The following is a 20495-nucleotide window of genomic DNA, read 5'->3' on the forward strand; positions in this document are numbered from 1 at the left end:
ACAAGGGCCGTGATGAGGGTTCGAACCTACGTCCGGGATAATCCCATACGCACCTTAATCGACTACGCCACGACATGGTTAGAACAGTCCAAACTCTTGTGGATTTGTTCATTTGATATATCATGCTGTTATAATTTCTGTGTGTACAGTTTACCAATGATTCAGGCAGCACTTTAAGCTGTGGATGATGATTGTTGGTGGTGAACAGTTACAATGTCTCTGAGAGTATAGCTGTAACTGTGGGTACTGAGGACATCAACACCAGTTCAGGGAGACTACAAAATTTTTAGCTGGCATAACATAGTGCTATAACTGCATTTTGCAGCCACTCTTAATATGACCAGACTGTGCTACAAAAAAGAAAGTTAATAAATTAATTGTTCATATGTATTTTTGTTCATTGTTATCTATAGGTAGACAATCATTATATATAGTTGGTTTGCTTTAATATACATAAATCTGTTTTGCATCACCTGGTGTATGAAAAATCTGAAAAATTTGGTGATAAATTGCCCAAAATAGGCAAATTTCAGAAAATATGGATTTCTGGATTTCGCCTAAATCTGGATTGGGTCTGGAAGGATGTGATCTGGCTTTTGGAGGTGCCACTATAGTGTAATCATACCACTACGGTGGTAGGGGTTTGAATGACAAATGCAAAATAGATCATTCGCTAATACATGACTGACCCAATTACTTACTAATCATTTTAACATAAGGTGAACCAAATTTAACACTATCCAACTCTTCTGAAAAAGTCTTATTACAAGTAATTGTTTATTTGTATAAAAATTGTATGAATTGTAACTTTGTATATATAATATACAATTTTAATGTATTTTCATTTATACTGAGTAAAAAAAAGTGCACTAAGCTTTGAAAGTTCAGTAAATATTGCAAGGTAATTGTGATTCAGTGTGTTTCACACGATAGAAACACAAGCCACAAAAGACAAGCTTAATCACTCTGAAAATCTGAAGATGCAACATTACTGGGAGCTGGATGAAATAATACAGTACAGTATTTAAAACACAATACTGCCCAATACACAACACTTCTCAAATATAATACCAAATCTTTCAGCATCCCGCACAAATCAGTCTTGTTCAGGAGGCACCGGGGAGCCAGGCAATATACAATAATTGTATATAATAGCTACTAAGTAGAAAACGAAATACTGTAGTCTGAATTAAATTACCTTAAACTCATAGAACAATACTGTGTACTCAAGGTTGCACAATATTTTGCTATTATATCAAAAGCGTTTAATCTAGGAGTTTCTCCCGAACACGACTGACTGGCCATATACTTGACAGGAATTGGGCAAAGTTTGATCTGATGAGCTACAACATTGTGTATTAACACACTTGAACTTGCAGAGTTCTTTATGATCAAATTATAAAAGTAAATCAAATGTAGTGAAAAATATGACTTGTACATATACTGGGTGAATGTTATCATGATTAACTCTCGGGACTTTATCGTCCCAATGTTGCAAATTAATACTTTGATGTTTACATTATGACTGGTTGGACAACAAAATATAAAAAGCACATTGAATTTTTGTCTAGTTAAGCATCTTTCCTTTGATAAGTAATTATTTCTAGTTAAGCAAAAATATTTTGTTTTTATCTGTTCATAACAAAAATTTTGCATCCAAATTTCACACTTGAACATTTCATTATTTGAATACTATTAAATTTATATAAAAGAGCCTATTCAAATACATAAAGACTAAATTATTAAAATGTTTATTATGCCTATACTTTCTGTAAATAAATATTTGTTTTACAGGTATTTGGTTAATTACATTATTTTGCATAATACAAAATAAATACCTTTTAACATTGTATGTCACTTAGTAATTACAGTATTATACGTAAAACACCAATCATATTAGAACTCCTTGCATGTGCTGACAAAATTATTTTGATAATAATTACTGTACTCGGTTCATATTGCTATATCAAGATATAGTCAGAGTATGTATCAAAGAAAATACTATAATGTAAGAGAAATACAGTATCTGAACAATTTATATTAAAGCATAGTATTACAATGAAGAACAAAGCATGATTTTTGTAATAAGTTATTTGAAAGCAATATCTATCGAGAATGATAAATACTCTGCTTATATACCATGTCTTTTTAGTGTAACTTAATATAAAAGAAATATTCCAGTTTCAAAAAATTATCTCTGTGTATTCTACACAAGCCTTACTTTTGCCCAATCAGTGATCATTTTGATCATAAATAATTTAAATAGATTTCTCATAAATGGCCTTTAATATACAATTTTTGACATGTTAAACTACAATTCAAGTAGAAACATGTAGATTTTAATAAGTTCTGCACATTGCACAAGAAAAATATTTAGTGAATACAGTATTTGTGTCTATATATAAACATGTATGTTGGGATTTGAACACCTGTCTTATAAGTAATAGTTCAGTATTGAATACTCAGACCAAATAACAGGTGTTATATGTTCAGTATAAATGTATGTATGTATGTATGTATGTATGTATGTATGTATGTATGTATGTATGTATGTATGTATGTATGTATGTATGTATGTATGTATGTATGTACTGTATGTATGTATGTATGTATGTATGTATGTATGTATGTATGTATGTATGTATGTATGTATGTATGTATGTATGTATGTATGTATGTATGTATGTACTGTATGTATGTATGTATATGTATGCAAAAATATCCACGTAGGAGATTAAAACAAAAATAATCTATGCTTACATGATTTAAAAAAATTTCGAGGAGCACGGGATACATAATACAAGGATGCGAGCTTGTATGCATATATTTATATATGTTGTATCTAGTAGCCAGAACGCAGTAATCGGCCTACTATGCAAGGCCCGATTTGCCTAATAGGCCGAGTGATTTTCTTTTTTTTCAAATTATTGTTTGAAATTGGTTTATTTGAAATATTGTTATTGTATTATATTAAGAACATAAATTATTGACTGAGTTATGTTAGTTTAGGTTAGGTTAAGATAGGATAGGTTAGGTTAGGTTAGGTTCGTTCGTATATTTACGTTCGTTTTAACTCAAATTAAAAAAAACTTAACTCATACATAATGAAATGGACAGCTTTAACATTTCATAAGAAAAAAAATATTGAAAAATATATAAATTCAGGAAAACTTGGCTTATACTAGGCAAATCGAGCGTTGCATAGTAGGCCGAGTACTGCGTTCTGGCTATTAGATACAATATATATATATATATATATATATATATATATATATATATATATATATATATATATATATATATATATATATATATATATGTCGTACCTAGTAGCCAGAACGCACTTCTCAGCCTACTATGCAAGGCCTGATTTGCCTAATAAGCCAAGTTTTCCTGAATTAATATATTTTCTCTGATTTTTTCTTATGAAATGATAAAGCTACCCATTTCATTATGTATGAGGTCAATTTTTTTTATTGGAGTTAAAATTAACGTAGATATATGACCGAACCTAACCAACCCTACCTAACCTAACCTAACCTATCTTTATAGGTTAGGTTAGGTTAGGTAGCCGAAAAAGTTAGGTTAGGTTAGGTTAGGTAGGTTAGGAAGTCGAAAACAATTAATTCATGAAAACTTGGCTTATTAGGCAAATCGGGCCTTGCATAGTAGGCTGAGAAGTGCGTTCTGGCTACTAGGTACGACATATATATATATATATATATATATATATATATATATATATATATATATATATATATATATATATATATATATATATTTATTTATACACAGTATACCGTGTGTCTTCATTCCACGAACTATATGAGGCGAGACAGATTCATTCCATCAGGGAATATGTTCTACCAGTCACCACCAGACTGTCCTTCCCCTCCATGGGAAAAGAACAGCAGTCCTATATCCACTAAAGAAAAAAACTGAAAATCTATTTGTTATGTATTTCTCAGTTTGAACATGGCACATGATAGATGATAGACCAATCATTGGTGAACAATTCCGTATCACAGTCCTAACTATGTGATGGCTGCACAGTAACTATTGGTGGCTGCAAATATGACGTAATGGCCAGGATTTCCATAAGCTAACCAACTGTATCAGTCTTGATATAAATATTCATAAAAAATCCATTTATTAGGAATTCCTCCTTTTCAGTGAACTAATCCACAAGGGCCGTGACGAGGAGTCGAACCTACGTCCGAGAGCATCCCAGACGCTGCCTTAATCGACTGAGCTACGACATGGTTAAAAACAAGAATTGCAACCAGAAGTTCTACTGAACGTACTTGGATCCTGCAGCCTCTCCGAGACACAAACCAGGATTTTACACAATTTCCCCCATGCACTCGAGCTCTGTCAACAGGGCCCGTTCTACCTCTTGGCCCTTACTTCATTTGATGCATCACGTTATTGTGATTTCTGTGTCCTTTTCACTATGGCATTTGATAGAACAATCACTTACAAATAATTTGGTATAAAAATGCTACATATATGAGGATTATTGAATCCAATTAAGCGAAATCACCAAATTTTCAACAAACTGACAAGAGGATTGGTGGGCCGCCGGTGGTCAGGAGAGGGGGTTGTGAATGGCCGCTGGTGCCGGGGGAGGGAATTGTGGCCGGCTGCTCGTGGTTGGGGGAGGGGGGCGGGGTATTGTAGTGGGATGGCAGTTGGAGAAGGGGAAGACAATCAGACCAGGCCAGATTAGGCATCAGGCCTCAGGCCAGATCAGGCATCAGGCCTCAGGCCAGACTAGGTCTCAACCGATTCCAGAGCTGAGGACCGGAAGAAGAGCAAGTCTGAAGTTCCTAACGAGCAGTGTTTGTGTAAGTGATGTTCTTCAAGAGTCATAGACTTCATAGTTGGCATCTCACCTCTGAGTAGGGGATGTTGTCCTTGTGCTGCACTGAAATGGTGAGGAGACATACTCCTGGACAAAACATATCTTCAAGGATGCCTCAGGTTCGGAGGGTGCGACTGTCAAAAGTAGTCTTCATGATACAGAATGGGCTTAGCATGCTTACCACAAAGGGATCATGTGACCATGTATATCTGGTCACTGGAGTGCCCTTGGAACTCTAAGATAGCCTTGATGATGTCATGACAATTATTGGAGATACCTGTCCCCAACAGGGATATGGGACAAAAGAACAATAGTCCCAATGCTAGTATTCCTCCATAGTCTTGGTAACTACCTGAAACCTCACAACATATAGGGGTGCAGTAAGGTGCTTAGTGCGTTGCTGAGAGTGGACTTCAACGACTCGCGTGCCGGACCACTGGGGGACGGAAGGCAATGTTCGAGCCAGCAGACCGGACATGATACAGCTGAAGGCCATCAGCAATTGCATGTCTGTTAGCATAAGATCAAACTATTTGGTCCAAATTGGTAGGCCAAACACTTCATGGAACAAGTATGCAAGGCACTGGAACAGAGTTGTTTTGAAATTATCAACATCATGCCCCCCTATAGTGAGAGAAATACATGGTGCCACTGTGACAATCAGTGAGGATAACAAACTAGTTTTCAGCAGTGATACAGAAGCCACTGCCATAAGGATAAACCAGGGACTGTAAAGAGTCAGAGACCAATACAGTAGGAGGTGTGTTACCAGCAGGGCGCTTCTCCTTGGAAATGAGAAACCATTCTTCTAGATGTGCATGGTCACCTCTCACACAAGTCACAAGAATATGAAGTAGAAACAGAAATATTCATAGGAATTTGAAATTTATGAGGATGTATCTCAGAGCCAGGCGATACCACCCTCCAGGGCAGTAGTGAGAGATGACGGAAGACATGCTAGATTGTCTGAAGTGGCGCTTCCTTTTTCTCAGCAGGGGAAACCTCTGATCTAAACTGCGAAAATATCAAAGACCAAAAAAGTGTTCACCCTTACCAGTGTAAAAAACCCCATCCTCCTCTCACCGGAGTCATTGACTGATGACTCTCTGAAGATGGTCTTATACTCAGTGGATATCTTTGCCCAACACTACCCTAATAGGCAAGAGAAGGGGGGAAGGGAAAGCTACCCATACCAACCCAACAAAGGCATACAGGAGCCACCCCCGTCACCATGACAAGGCAACACTTGTGAAGGGGGCAGGGTTGTGTGTGTGTGTGTGTGTGTGGAGGGGGGGGGGGATGGTGATTCTCTTATCTGTTCGCAATAAGAGAACGTATGTATTTTTTTTCAGCCCATTCAGCACAAGCCCTTGGGCTCGCATGCCAGCCTTGCTGCAAGACACAACGAGGTCAATGACATCATCAAGAGAAGCCTTGTTTCGTTTCAGTGCCCAGCAGAGATAGAACCTCGCATCCTAGGAGGCCAAAACCCAAATGACCCCGCACTTTGCCCTGATGGTATCACTATATACCCCTGGAAAAGGGGCAAACAGATGGTGTGGGACTACAGATGTGCATCCACCCTGGTTGACACCTACATACGCTTTGGTGCCGATCAAGCAGGTGTGGCGGTCAATCACAGAGAAACGCAAATTCAGTCAATTACAGGTGTTTGGAAGGTCAATTCACCTTTGTTCCCATAGCGTCTGAGATGCATGGCCCCTGGGGTGGGCAGCCCGTTCTCGCACTTGCTTTTAGTCAATGTCTTGCTTATGAATAAGTGAATATGTGACATACTACTTTATTGTGAATATTTGAGTTTACCTTGAAAAGTTGAATTGAAAACCACAACCTAACCTAACCTTCTTAGTATTTTAATATATTACAATTAGTACTGAACCTATACCTAAAGTGATATTACAGTTTTATAAAAATAATAAAACAAAACTAAAATATTTAAATAAATTGTAAAGTAACTCAGGATATTGTCAAATTTTGTATAAAATCTCTATTGTTTAATAAAACTGAGAGGAAAAGTTAGTGCCTTGAAAAAAAAAAACATGGCTTGGAATGTCACATAAGCACTTATTTATAAGTGAAATAGAAACTCTAAGCAATAAGTCATACATATGTGCTGTCTTGTGCGAGAGCAGGTTGCGGTGCGGTGGGAGTGCCTTAGGATTTCTCAAGGAACTGGGCTCCAGGCTCATTGACGTCACCAGAGACCTAAGGGCTGCCAGTTTTTTGTTTCAGCGCCTCAGTGTGGAGATCCAGAGGGGAAATGCTTGCTGCGTCCTCGGTTCCTGTCCGGAAGCGGAGGAGCTCCAATAGATCCATAACCTTTAAACACTAATTGTTCAACCAATGTAAATTTTATAACCTTTAAATATCTAATAAAGCACAACAAAAGACCAAAGGAAGAGGGTGGTAGGAGAAAAGCACACATAAACTGTATTGGAGAGGACCTAAACATTCCCTCTAATGTGTTATGTGTGATTTCCTCCGAGGCTAAGGGTCTCCTTCTTCCAGCCAGAGGTGGTACTCTCGATATATATATGTATGTGTGTGTGTGTGTGTGTGTGTGTGTGGGTGTGTGTGTGTGTGTGTGTGTGTGTGTGTGTGTGTGTGTGTGTGTGTGTGTGTGTGTGTGTGTGTATGTAATTACCTAATTGTGTGTGTTTGCGTCCATCTTATGTGTTGTGAGGTAGGCAGACAGGAGGTAACTAGCACTTGAAGGAGCTAAAAGAGCACATTCTTCTATCTTAAAGAATTCCTTCTTGCCTTATCATATGTTTCACTTGCATTAATGAATATAGACTGAACACCAACTGACTTATCTTTCAATATGTTGGTACAGTATTATAGAGTTCTTATATTCATGGAGTAGTAATCTTATTATGTGCTAACATTCAGGTTGTTATTGGACCAGGCATGGTCACTGTGGATAGTACTCATAGTTATGAATGTCTAACAGTGTAAAGGACCATGGAATTAAAAAAAAACTGTGATTAAAGAGAGTATGCATTGAAATGAGAATTAAGTTTCTAAAATATATTTACCTATCATACTAGGATGTCACTACACCTCCCAAAAAACCATTTGAAATACAAAAGTGTCCTCCAGCAAAAACTTCCCCCGTCATTTTGTTCAACAACTTTATGTCCCTTTGAATGCAGAATATACAAGAAAATAGAAATATGCAAATATACACTACAAAAAAAAACTACGATTCTGAAGGCTAATGGGCATATATTGTAAATGCAAGTGCCCTTTCGTCGTGTTCAACATATATTTAGAAACATCATTGGAGTCGATAACAACAGAAATGAATTTTCTTACAAAAGGTATAACAACTAAGAATGTCATATTTACATGATGTTACAAATGAGATCTTTTGATCGTTAAGAAGGTGCCCCACATTTTACACCTTACTTAAAAAAGTTTATAAGCCTCTTTTCATCAAGTCATGCTCTTAAAAAATTTAAGTTGTGAAGATTTATAATACTTTCATTTTACATGAGCATTAAATTTTTTGTGTAAATAATGTGCCTTGAAAATTTGCAGTCTAGATAAATAATTAAAGAGTGAAGAACATGCATGAAAAGATGTAGTGATCAACTGTAGATGAGGCTGCGGGTGGATGTTTTACATCTTGTAGGGAGGGGCACTTCTCTATGGGTGGGAGATGTGAGAAAGTGGTCATCAAAATCCACAGCTGGGGATTTGAGAGGACAACCATAATGATGGTTGGGAGGAGGGAATGGGTCAAGCCTCATTGAAAGCCCTTGTAAGTAGCGAAGAAATAGAATAGGAAGATGAAGTAGCCAAGAGGGAAGACAACGCGAGAGATGACATCAATCGACTTGGCCACTCGGATGGGGTGTGGAGGAGCCTTGTTGTGTGGCTGAAAAAAAATATGCCTTAGTGAGATTCTGAAGATAAAATGACTATTCTGTTATAGATCAAATAAACATTGACTGCCACCTATAATGTGCTCTGTGAATACCTTGTTCACTTGAAATGAACACCAGTAATAGCAGGTCTCAAATAATGTTAACCATTACAAATAATGTATTGAGAAATAACAAGGAATGTTGTAAAATGCAGAGTTAAATGCAGCCAACAAAATGTAACTATGAGAAAATATAGTACAGTACTTAGTGCATATTCACACGTGTTCAACAAGCTGTTACGGAACTATTACAAAATTATAAACATTGACAAAAAAGAATTTGAAAACCTTAACACTATTGTGTGTTACTAAGTTACCATTTAATACAAGAATTTGATAAATAATGCTGCTGAAATAGAGTCTGATTAGGAAAATTTAATTCTTAGATTCAAAATAAGTTCTTAAAAGTGTGCAGAGAGAAAAACCCAAGAGTTGAATGTAATGAAACGCCAATTTCTGGGCGAATCCCAGTGGCTCCCTGAAGCTATACACCGAGATCGTTCTCATCTACTAGGGTGTATATACCGAGGAGTTCTGTAGGCCTACCAGCCCTCTGTAGGTAGGTAGGCCTACAGAGGCCCCACCAATGAAACACCAATTTCTGGGTGAGCCCTAGTGGCTCTCCGAAGCTACGATGCTGATACAGTGCCATACTTCTAGGTGCCATCAGTTGCAGATTTATTTTAGGCCTACTGAGAACCACGAGCCAGAGCCTTGCCCCATCTAAAGAGGCAGAGAGACAGTGGCAGTATGATAAAATTGTCAGTAAATTTGACTCATGTCCACTACCACCGGGAAATTACCCACAAAGTCAGCGAGACAAAACATACCACTACTAGTTAGAAATTAATATCAATGCCTCAAACTCACCAAAAAAAACTCCCCCAACAACGTAAACAAACGATTGAAAATTTATGATTGTTCCCCCCCCCCCCCTCCCTCCCTCCTACTTGTTTTGGGGGAAGAGGGAGACATACTGGGTCAGCCATCTGCTCCACCCTCAGTTCTATGATGATGGTAAAAACCACCCCTGACCCCTGACTCCCTAGGGAAAGAAGAGTGTCAGGGAGCCACTGGGGCTCACCCAGAAATTGGCGTTTAATTACATTCAATGCTGGATTTCTGGGGCCAGTTCCTTGTGGCTCCCTGAAGTTACCTGCCAACAGAAACGTAAAACAAGGGAGAACTAGGGAGAACTAGGGAGGGAGCACTGCAGGTATCACAACGAAGAAGAAACCATGGGCCGTGACACTCTACCCAATGCTGATAAGGAGAAACATACCGTACAAGATATCACGCCGCCAGGATCCTGAACGATCACTAAACCCCTTGTGCGCAAATACTGGACCAAGACAAATTGACAACACAGCCAAAATAGTGGTAAACTTACTAATCAGCAAGGGCATGAGGGAAGACAACAGGCTGGCTAGATGGAATACCACTGTGGATGACCCTGAGACAGACAAGCCTTGGAACAGGGGACCAGGGAGCCGAATCAACCCACAAGAAACCCTCCGAAGCAGAAGCAGTGACACGAAGGTAGTGGCATATAACTGCCACAGGACAAGCACCCCAGGCCGAACCAACAAAGCATTAACCACAAAAGAATCCCTCTGGAAACCAACGAACACATTCTTTGCCAAAAAAAGAAGGACCTTGCTGCAGATAAAAAAAATCACCCCAGGGCCGAAGTAACAAAAAATCTAGATGCTAAAGGAGTGCAAGAAGCTCTCACACAACAAATGGAGGCGAGAGAGAGCAAAACCAGAGCCTCATAAATAACCAGCGTTGAATGTAATGAAACAACATTTTCTGGGTGAGCCCCGGAAATTGGGACTAATGTACTGGGCTAATATGCGATACATTAGACCAGGGCTTTAGTCAATGGAAATCAGCCTACTGGGAACCACGAGCCGGAACCTGGCCCCCTCAGAAAGGCACATGAAGCAATGGCCCTGGAAACACCCCTCTGTGGATGGGGTTTTTCCTTATCTGCCATCGACTGGGGTTAGACACCAAGAAAGGTAGGCATAACAAATCACGTCACACCACGCCGCCGTGCCGCTCGTCTGCGTAGACCCCTCCCCGCGGGAGGGGAAGGGGGAAGCCCCAGACCCACCGTGCCGACTATCCAACCTCAGTTCGGATGTTAAGCATCAAAAGCAAAACAAAACCGCCGACTAGAGGGAGGGTGCCAGGTTGACTCCAGGACTCACCCAGAAAATGGCATTTCATTACATTCAATGCTGATTTTGTGTGGGAGCCCCTCTGACTCCCTGGAGCTACATAACCACAGATTAGTAAAAAGAGGGACTTACCTGGGAGGTGGCCGCACCGCGAGGACCAGCACTAGGACGAGACTACTGGTTGCGACCCAAAGTCACACCCGAACGACTGGGACCAGGAACCTTTACCAAATAACAGACGGCCAGGAGTTCGACCTGGCCGTCTGGTCGAACTCCGAACTGGTCTGTTCGACCTCCAAATCCCCCGTGCCAAAATGTCAACCCAGGACAATGTCGACCCCAGCCATGTACCACACTGGCCCGATCTGCTGGAAGAGGCGAAGCCGCGGAAAACACCCCGGGTTCGGACACCGAGCAAACAACCCCTGAAACAAAGGCTGGGCTGGCCACAACGGACTACAAGGATGACTCTCCCACGAGATGATTCCAACCAAGCCGAAACCCGAGGCAACAACTGGACTGGTGGGGGGGGGGGGGGGAGGGAGAAGAGGTACAGGGAACCCCACCTCGACCACTCCTGCCAAAGAGCGTGCAACGCGACAGCTCTGCAGCTGGGGAAGAGCGCCTCATAACTCAGAGAAACTCCGGAACCACGCTTATGCGAAGAGTTCCACCTTCGGGTGGGGCCCGTCCGACTGGCAGAGCCAACTGAAGGAGTCGGTGACGACCGTCCATTCCATGGACAGGGAAAAGAAGTGGAACAGGCCTTCCACCAGGATGTTGGACACACCCCAGATGTGAACTGCACAGAGAGCTAAATCCCAAGAAACCAGCAGATGAGTCATTCGAAGAGACCAGCCTCAAAGAGCCAAGGATTGACGGGAGCCCCCACGGTTCAGACAATAAATCACCGGAGCACAGTCTGAAGGGAGCCTAACTGTAAAGTCCTGTGTAACCTGAACCGCCCCCCCCCTCAGCGAAAGCCAGACCACCGCAAACTTCTGCACCGCGCTGTGAGCCCTATGGAAGGACGGAACCCACGGCCTAGTGAGCACGGGTCACAAAACTTCAGCTGAGAAAGAAGGTGGCCGGGAACACAATGAGCGAGGGCTCGTGGAGGTGCCCAGGCACCAAGCCCTGAAAGCCCTGAAGAGGAAGCTGGCGACGAGCAACGAACCCACTGGGTTCGAACCCAGTGGTCGCAAGAGAGGCGGACGGAAAGCCCCTGAATGAACTAGAACAGGCACTAAAACCCGACCCGACGGGAAAGCCAGCCCAGCGAAGTGCAGACTCCCTCACCTGCTCGAGCAACTGCCAAGTGACCCAGGACACTCCCCCCCCTCCTACTAGGAACAGCGGAAGGTGAGAGTGCAGTAGCCACAACACCACAGGAGGGAGGGACACGGGAAGCGGTCTGACTTATACAAGGCCCAGCCAGGACCAATTCCAGAGTGGAACCAGATGGGACTTCCCCCAGTTCACCTGGAACCCAAACCCGGGAAGCTGGGAAAGAACCACCCCTATGGCGAGCAGACAAGCAGACTGACTGGGAGCCCACACCAACCAGTCATTGAGGTAGGCCAAAAAGGGAGGCAATGAAAACAAGAAGCATGCCGTCTCACCACGAAATCTAATCAGTCCCTGAACCAGGATGAAGCAGGACGTGCCAATCTGCATCCCAGAGGGCCAGAGACACCACTCCATCAACCTGGCTCCAAAAGAAGCCGGGTCTGGGACAGAGAGGTCACCTAAAAGGAGAGTCAAGGAATCCAACGGTGCAGATGGGACCAGTCCAGAAGAACCAAAGAGCCCCACAGTCCTGTGACGACATCGGAACAAGTGAAAAACGCACCTAATGGACGAGGTAGTTCCGATCCCGCTCAGGCTCACCCACTCCAAGATGACCTGATGGGTTAACCTACGAAGGGGCCAAAGCCCCATCTGAGAATCTGACCAGCGAGCAGAGCGAGCAGTACACCGACCAGGCGAAAATACCCCAGAGAAGCCACTGACACAGAAGCAGGTAGCAAAGGCCCACCTTGACTAACAGAAGCTGCAGCTCTGGCACGACCACCAAAATCAATGTCATGCCCCAAGAAGAAAAACCGTCTGCAAGCCAGGAAGACCCAGGAACCCCATAACGCACCCAAAATGGGGATGACGACTCGAACGCAAAAGATGCCGGGTCAAGCTGGGCAAATTCTGGGTCGTACAGGAGGAAAACACCAAGGGCCTCCAGACCCTTCACAGGGGAAACCCGAGAGGAAGAAAAACTGAAGAACGCAACTGAAGAACCCAAATGAAACAAACCCAGGGGGAGGGGGGGTAGCCCAAACCACCACATTTGCTGGGAAAAATACACCACGGAAAGGAAGGGCCAGACACACGACCCTCATCTTGAGGTTATCTTGAGATGATTTTGGGGCTTTTTAGTGTCCCCGCGGCTCGGTCCTCGACCAGGCCTCCACCCCCAGGAAGCAACCCGTGACAGCTGACTAACACCCAGGTACGTATTTTACTGCTAGGTAACAGTAGCATAGGGTGAAAGAAACTTTGCCCATTGTTTCTCGCCGGCGCCTGGGATCGAACCCAGGACCTCAGTATGTTGGTGTGCTTCTTTAGATATGGGCACCATGCAACCGTTGCATATTCCAGCTTTGGTCTACCAAAAGTCGTGAATTTCTTTAGTATTTCGCCATCTATGTATTTAAAGGAATTCTGAAGTTTGAAAGTGTAGTGTGTGTGTGTCGGGGGGGGGGGGGGGGACCATTTACAACATTGTAAGTAAAAAATTTTTTTCCAGTGATCAAGAAACACAAATGAACACTTTTATAAGACGAAATAATTTTTGTTTTTAACTTTTTTCTTGCGCCTGGGCGTGTTGCAGGCGAAAATCGCAAGAGCAGCCCAGGGGTTAACTGATGGACTGCGCTCCTTGACACGCTCGATCGGTGGTACGCAAGGCGCCTTAGAGCGCTTGTAGGTATAGCGTAGCATTCAAAACTCCCACGGCTACATGGGGTTGACATCAGCTTCCTCAGAGCTCTCGTAAACAGACGCCATTTTTGTTAAATCGTGGGCAACATTCCCGGGTGTGAGAGCCTCACTACTGAATAAGCAACCAAGGCTGACGCATGCAGCATTAGCTAACAGCACTGCTGTTCAACTTGTGACCTAAAAATGCTTGTTCAGCAATACCTAAAAATGGCAAAATACTTATGTAACTGGTATTATTTAGCTATGATAGTATTAGGGAAGAGCCTGACTGTGATAAACACTGTGTATAATGTCCAGATATCAGTGAATCAATGCTATTCAGGATGTTCACAGCGCTACACAGGTAGCCATAGCACACTGCTATTATTTCGTCCATCTAAGAATCTTCAAACGATTTCTCATGTTCCTTTACAAAATAAACTTGTGGAAAATGATTAATTTACAGGATTCAGTGGCCACGATTCTGGTAATAGCAGCTTTGTGGTGGGAACTAGCGATGCGCATAGTATAGTGGAAGGAGTAATTTTTCAGCTGGCTCAGTTAAGGTGGTGAATCTTAGTGTCACCTTGACGTCTGTGGCGGTGCATGGTGCCCCCTTCGAATTTCAGGACGACTTTTTAACCTCCTGTTTTGAGCGATTTGGGACCGTGTTAAGTGTTCGTTGGAACAAGGTCGTTGCCGGGCACTGTGTTGGTATGCTTGACGGCTCCCGCACCCTGACGATGTCGCTGAAGTGTAGTGTACCGTCGTCGATGTCCGTGTTGGGTTACACGCTCCGCTGCTTGTACCGGGGTCAACCGCGCACCTGTTATCGGTGTGGTCACGAGGGTCACCTGGCTGCGGCGTGCGACGTGGGTGCAACTGGTAGGGTGCATGTTTTTCGTGCAGAGGATTTCCCGCCCTTGTTACGTTCGGACGGTTCTGAGGATGGAGTAGGTGCTGTGCCTGAGGCGCCTGATTGCCTGTCTGCTGCTCCGCCTGTTGGGGCGAGTTCTACGGCGACACGTCAGGTGACTGCTATGGCCCCTGGGGTTGTTGAGCCGGTGTGTGTGGGTGTCGGGCCGTCGTCTGAGCTGCGTGTAGTGAAGGATGTCTCGGTGGAGGTCCATGTCCCGCCCCCGCCTGTGGATGTGATACCGGCTCCCGGGAACGCGGGTTCTGCTGTTTTAGAGGGGGTGCTTCGGCAGGGGGAGGTGCCTGCCGTGCCTGTGTGTGTTGGTGACTGTAGTTCTGCTCTTTCCGTCCCTTTGCAGAAGCGTGCGCGTCGGTGTTCTGAGGCTGTTTCCCTGGATGATGTGGACAGTGTGGGTGATGTGGCCTCTGTGGACTCTTCGGACGGTGCGGGTGTGGCCTGTGTGGATGTAAAGATGGTGGCCGTGCCTGCGGCGGGGCCTGCTGGGCGTGGTGTGGTGAGGCCTGTCTCGAAGCGTTCACGGCGGGCTCGGAGTGTGTCTCCCCTTCGTGGTGTGCCTTGGGAGGAGGTGGGGGAGTATGGTAATCTGGCGCCCCCCGCCGAGAATGGTGGTGCTGTGAGGGGCTCCGACGTTGCTACCTGTGCCTCTCCTCCTGCGTCTCCTGCTGTTGGATCTCCGCAGTGGGGGGTTGTCCCTGCTGATCGGGACCTCGTCGTGATGTTGCGGAAAGATGTGCGCCAGAGGGCCTCGGCTCCTGTGCCCGGTGGTGGGGTCGGTGCCGCGCCTGCGTCCCTTGCTGTATCCCCTCCTTCCTTGCTCCAGTCTGGGGATTGCCTAGTCCCGTCTGCTGGGGTCGTGCCCTGTGAGGGTCCGGAGTTGGGCCCTTATCGGGATGCCCGGGTGCTTCCGATCCCGTGGTGCTCGTCCACTGTCTGGGTGTCGCGGGTGAAGGAGTTTGTGTATAGGGTGCCGGATAGGATGTCTCAGCCGAGGGCGCCGCCTGGTGGCCGGCTGCCCGCTGACCTGCGGGTGATATGGGAAGCGTACTGCTTGCGCTTTCCGATACACAAGTTTCCGGAGAAGTATTAGTTCCCGTCTTGCGCACGCTGCTCAGCCGTGCATGGATCAGCTGCCACCGTGATCACGACGCCCCGCCCCCCGGTGCGGGGCGTCTCCCTCTAACGTTCGCCTCTGTTTTCGTCGCCACTCCTCTCTCTACGGCCCATCACATCTACCGCTTTTGACTTTCTTCTCCTCCTGACCGTCAACGCGTCTCCTTACATCTGTCCTGGTGCAGTCATCGGGAGGGTTAACCCTTCATGCAAACTGCGCCTATTCTCAAGAAGAAGAAGAGTAATTTTGGTGAGGAGGAGGGAGAGTTAGTGTCATCTGGTGGCTACTGTGTGACTTGTCATGCAGTTTTGTGTTGCCACTGTGTTGTTTGGACACCATACCAGCTTAGTTGTACACTTATGGTGAACAAAACATGCAGATACTTATATATAATATGTGTATATTGTGTAATAAAGCCACAAACAGTATTGTGGGAGAAGGAATATTGGTGAGCTGGTGTTGAGGGAGTGAGTGAGGAAGGGCTGGCTGGGTGTAGCAGCCCACTCTTGTGTTTTGGGGTTCACCATACCAACTTAGTGGTTTGTTTGTTATGGTGAATACATATGTAGATGGGTATATACAATGTTTGTGTATATATAGTGTAATAACAGGAAAAACACTGTTTGATTGATCGTAGAATATAATATATTTGTCACATATATCAGTCCCATAATTTTGAGCATAGCGATGTTCCACACATTGAACTATATAAACTCTACACTTTTGAATAATATTACAGCAAAAACCCAGAGAGGAAACGAATGAGAAACATCAAAATAATTGTGAAATATTATATTCGTGGCAACTGCCGCCCCACTGGGGCGCACGCCATCGCTCAGCGCTCATAATTTGCTCAACTTCCCAGCTCCATCACGGCCAGAGTATGTCACATACAATATTTTTGTTTAGTTTTCCGTGATCAGAGACTGCATTTTAACAAGATAAGAAGATAAAATAATTTTTTGGAAAGAATTTATTTTCGGCGCACCAGTGGGGGGGGGGGGGGGGGGGGGGGAAGGGGTCGTCATATTTTAATGCAGTGGTTAAAGGATAAGCAATACTTATAAAATTATTTAAAATAGTGTTTTACTACAGTAGGCCTACTTACTATCTTACCAGAACTTTTCATATGAGCAGAAATTATATTTAAAATGTAAAATATTAGACTGCTTATCCCTTTTCCCCATAAATACATTATACAACATGAAAGTCAACAAAAGAAAACGGAGGGAATCATTACCTTGAAAGTGTACTCAACCTGACTGACTTCTGCTGTTTCCTGTAATGAAGGTGCGGCATGTCAATTAAGCGGTAATAACTACTGACAGGCGATAATGTGGAGACCTACGATGATTAACAACCTTGTTATAAAACTTAAATTGATATATATGTACATTATTATTGACAATATCTTCTATATGCGCTAATGTTATATAAAGTGAACCGGTAATCATGCTGGTGATAAACAAACTAGTGCAGTTACCGCATAAACATGATAAATAAATTCACTAAATCTGGCAGGGGGGCAAAGGACATCTTAAGAGGTAACCAGTGCTTAGGGACCAGCATCAGTTTGTTTTCTTATCATTACAACATTCATAATTTCCCTGAACAGCTGCCCTGGGTCTGAATGGTCAACTTAATTAGTCCTGGTGTTAACAAAATTTTCTACAGGAATAGGGTGAGGGAGAAATGATTTAAAGTATGAGAGGGAGTGACAAAAGTTTTTGGAAGAGCTTCGTGAAGATTTAAGAGGGAGCTGGATTAACCCGAAGGAGCTAAGTATGAGCAAGACACTTATTCCCACTAAAAGTAGGTGGGAAAGCTGAGTGACAGTGCGCTAAGAATAGGTGAGGGTGATGAGAGAAAGTGGGCTAAGAATAGGTGGGGAAGCTGAGTGAAAGTGGGCTAAGAATAGGCGAGGGAGCTGAGTGAAAGTGGGCTAAGAATAGGTGAGGGAGCTGAGTGAGTGCAAGCGTTGTAAAAAAAGGTAAGGGAGACACTGAAGCTCTCCCACTGGTGATGCACAACTATGAGGAACACTTATGTAAGGTCAACATGAATAACTAAAGGTATTAATGTACTCACTGTCACAGTAACTTCCTGAAAAAGATATAAAAGACTTGGGTTACTGCTGACGCTCTTTCTAAAGTATATACTGTATCATATGAATCACTACTCTAAAAGGCTCTCGTGGTAGCCAATAAACTTAAAGTGAAGTAGTTAGAATTGAAAAATACTTTCTGTAGTTCCAATATATTACAGAATATGGCTTCAAAACTCTAAAAGAGTATCAAGTGTTTCAGGAGATTAAGACCTTCAGAAGAATGCAACTAATACCTGTTTACATTTGTATTTCCATTTCAATATATTTGAAATTAATTTCAAGATATAACTTATCAAAAGTACAAGGACACTTCGGCTTACAAATGCCCATCTTTTCAACATTTTCGGTTTACGAGCCCAATGTCTTTGTAAAATTTGAATCGGGTTATGAGCTTTGCCTCGAGTTACGTAGTTTGTTGATACGCGTATGGGCGACCTAGCGCATGGTGGCACGGTCGCCCACGCTTCAGTGTACCAGTGCCTCCCGCTTAGTGATGATCGCGCTGGAATTCCTTGTAAAGAATTTCAGTGTTTTTCTGCTTTTTGGGGTTTTGAACATAAAAGTAATTATTATATATCATGCCATGGGTCCCAAGAAAGTCAGTGGTAAGGTTCAACCTACGAAAACACATGTGAGGATGACCGAAGAGGAAAAACAAGAGATCATTCATAAACATGAAAATGTACACGGGTTGCTGAACCAGCTAGGCAGTACAACAAATCTATGTCAACAATATGCACTGTAATTGCTAAAATAAAGGACATTGTGAGTGCTAAAGTAGCCAAAGGTGTATCAACAGTCACGAAACAAAGAACACAAACAGTTGAGAATGTTGAAAAGTTGTTATTAATTTGGATACACAACAAGGAGTCTGCAGGTGATAGCGTTTCAGAGGCCATCATTTGTGAAAAAACAAAACTATTGCACGAAGATCTTATAAAGAAAACCCCTGGAACGAGTGATGCAGATACGAAAGAGTTTAAAGCGAGCAGGGAATGGTTTGAGAAATTTAGAAAAAGAAGTGACATTCACAGTGTTGTGAGTGTTGTGTGTTATGAGTTGGTGGAGGAACACAGCGAACAACTGACCACCGAAGAACTCTTAACCCTTCACAAGAAGCAGCAACAAGAGGCAGCTGAGGAAATTTCTTCAGGGAAGGAGGAGGCAGTACTGAATGTCCCTTCCTCAACAATTAAGAAATAGTGTAGACTTTGGGAAGAAATGCAAACTTTTGTTGAAACGACTTGCCCACAGCAAGCTGACGTAAGCCGTTGCCTTAACAACCTTTTTTAATGACAATGTGATGCCTCACTACGGACAAGTGTTACAACACAGGGAACAACAAGTCTCTATGGAAAGGTTTTAGTGAGAAAAAAAGCAGGGAGCCACAACAGGATCCTAGTGATATGAAGGCAAAGTAGGAGAGAGAGAGAGAGAGTACTCCAGAGAAGTCATCACTGCCTGATGTTATAATGGAAGGGGACTCCCCTTCCAATCACTAACCCCTCTCCTCCTCCCCCCCTCATCACTGTCTTCCATATGCCAACAAGAGCCATCAATAAAGGTAAGCTATGACTTGTACATACTACAGTACTAAATATTTGTGTTTATTAGGAATGAAATGTATTTTGAAGTTAATATTTTTGGGAGTGTGGAACGGATTAATTCAATTTACATTATTTGTTATAGGAAAATTAGTTTCGGATTGCGAATTTTCAAGTTACGAACAGTCTCTGGGAATAGATTAAATTCGTAAACGGAGGGGGGGCCTGACAGCTGAGTGGACAGCACTTCTGATTCGTAGTCCTCAGGTTCCGGGTTCGATTCCCGGTGGAGGAGGAAACAAATGGTCAAAGTTTCTTTTACCCTGATGCATCTGTTCACGTAGCAGTAAATAGGTACCTGGGAGTTAGACAGCTGGTATGGGCTGATTCCTAGGGGGTGTGTAACAAGAAGGAAGCCTGGTCGAGGACCGGGCCGCAGGGATGCTAAGCCCCAGAATCATCTCAAGATAACCTCAAGATAGCCACTGTACATGTTTTCCAGCAAATTAAATTAAAAGAGATGGATCCTGGGAAATGCTGGCAATGAGGAGGAAATTTCTTTATATTACAAAATACTTTCTTCAAGTACTTGAATAATTAAATCAGGCCAATTTAGGACCGTTTATCTGCAGGGCATTTTTGCTTTGAAACATCAGATAGACATTTAATTTTTGCATGGTGTCTATAGCTTTTGATGCAGACCTCTAAGAAGCGTCTGAATTTAGGATCAGTATTGCACTGACGAGTTTTGAAGATATAGAAAACATTAGTGTGTGTAGTAGTATTATATTAATTATGTTCAAGGATTTAAATAAAGA

At 43.0% G+C, this 20495-nt stretch overlaps 1 protein-coding gene across 4 annotated transcripts in view; it reads right to left on the bottom strand.

The window, feature by feature from the left end:
- Positions 1-3774: 3774 nt before the first annotated feature.
- pHCl-1 (pH-sensitive chloride channel 1) overlaps positions 3775-20495 on the bottom strand; it is a 545535-nt gene continuing 528814 nt past the window's right edge. For all 4 annotated transcript variants that reach the window (XM_069300230.1, XM_069300229.1, XM_069300228.1 and 1 more), the window contains exons 12-14: positions 18115-18129; positions 17267-17305; positions 3775-8768 (exon numbers count right to left, since the gene is read on the bottom strand). In XM_069300230.1, coding sequence (XP_069156331.1) covers positions 8637-8768; positions 17267-17305; positions 18115-18129 — 186 coding nt within the window. In that variant the 3' untranslated portion in view covers positions 3775-8636. The remainder of the gene's footprint in view (positions 8769-17266; positions 17306-18114; positions 18130-20495) is intronic.

This window comes from Procambarus clarkii, chromosome 43, assembly GCF_040958095.1.
Source record: "Procambarus clarkii isolate CNS0578487 chromosome 43, FALCON_Pclarkii_2.0, whole genome shotgun sequence".
NCBI lineage: Eukaryota > Metazoa > Arthropoda > Malacostraca > Decapoda > Cambaridae > Procambarus > Procambarus clarkii.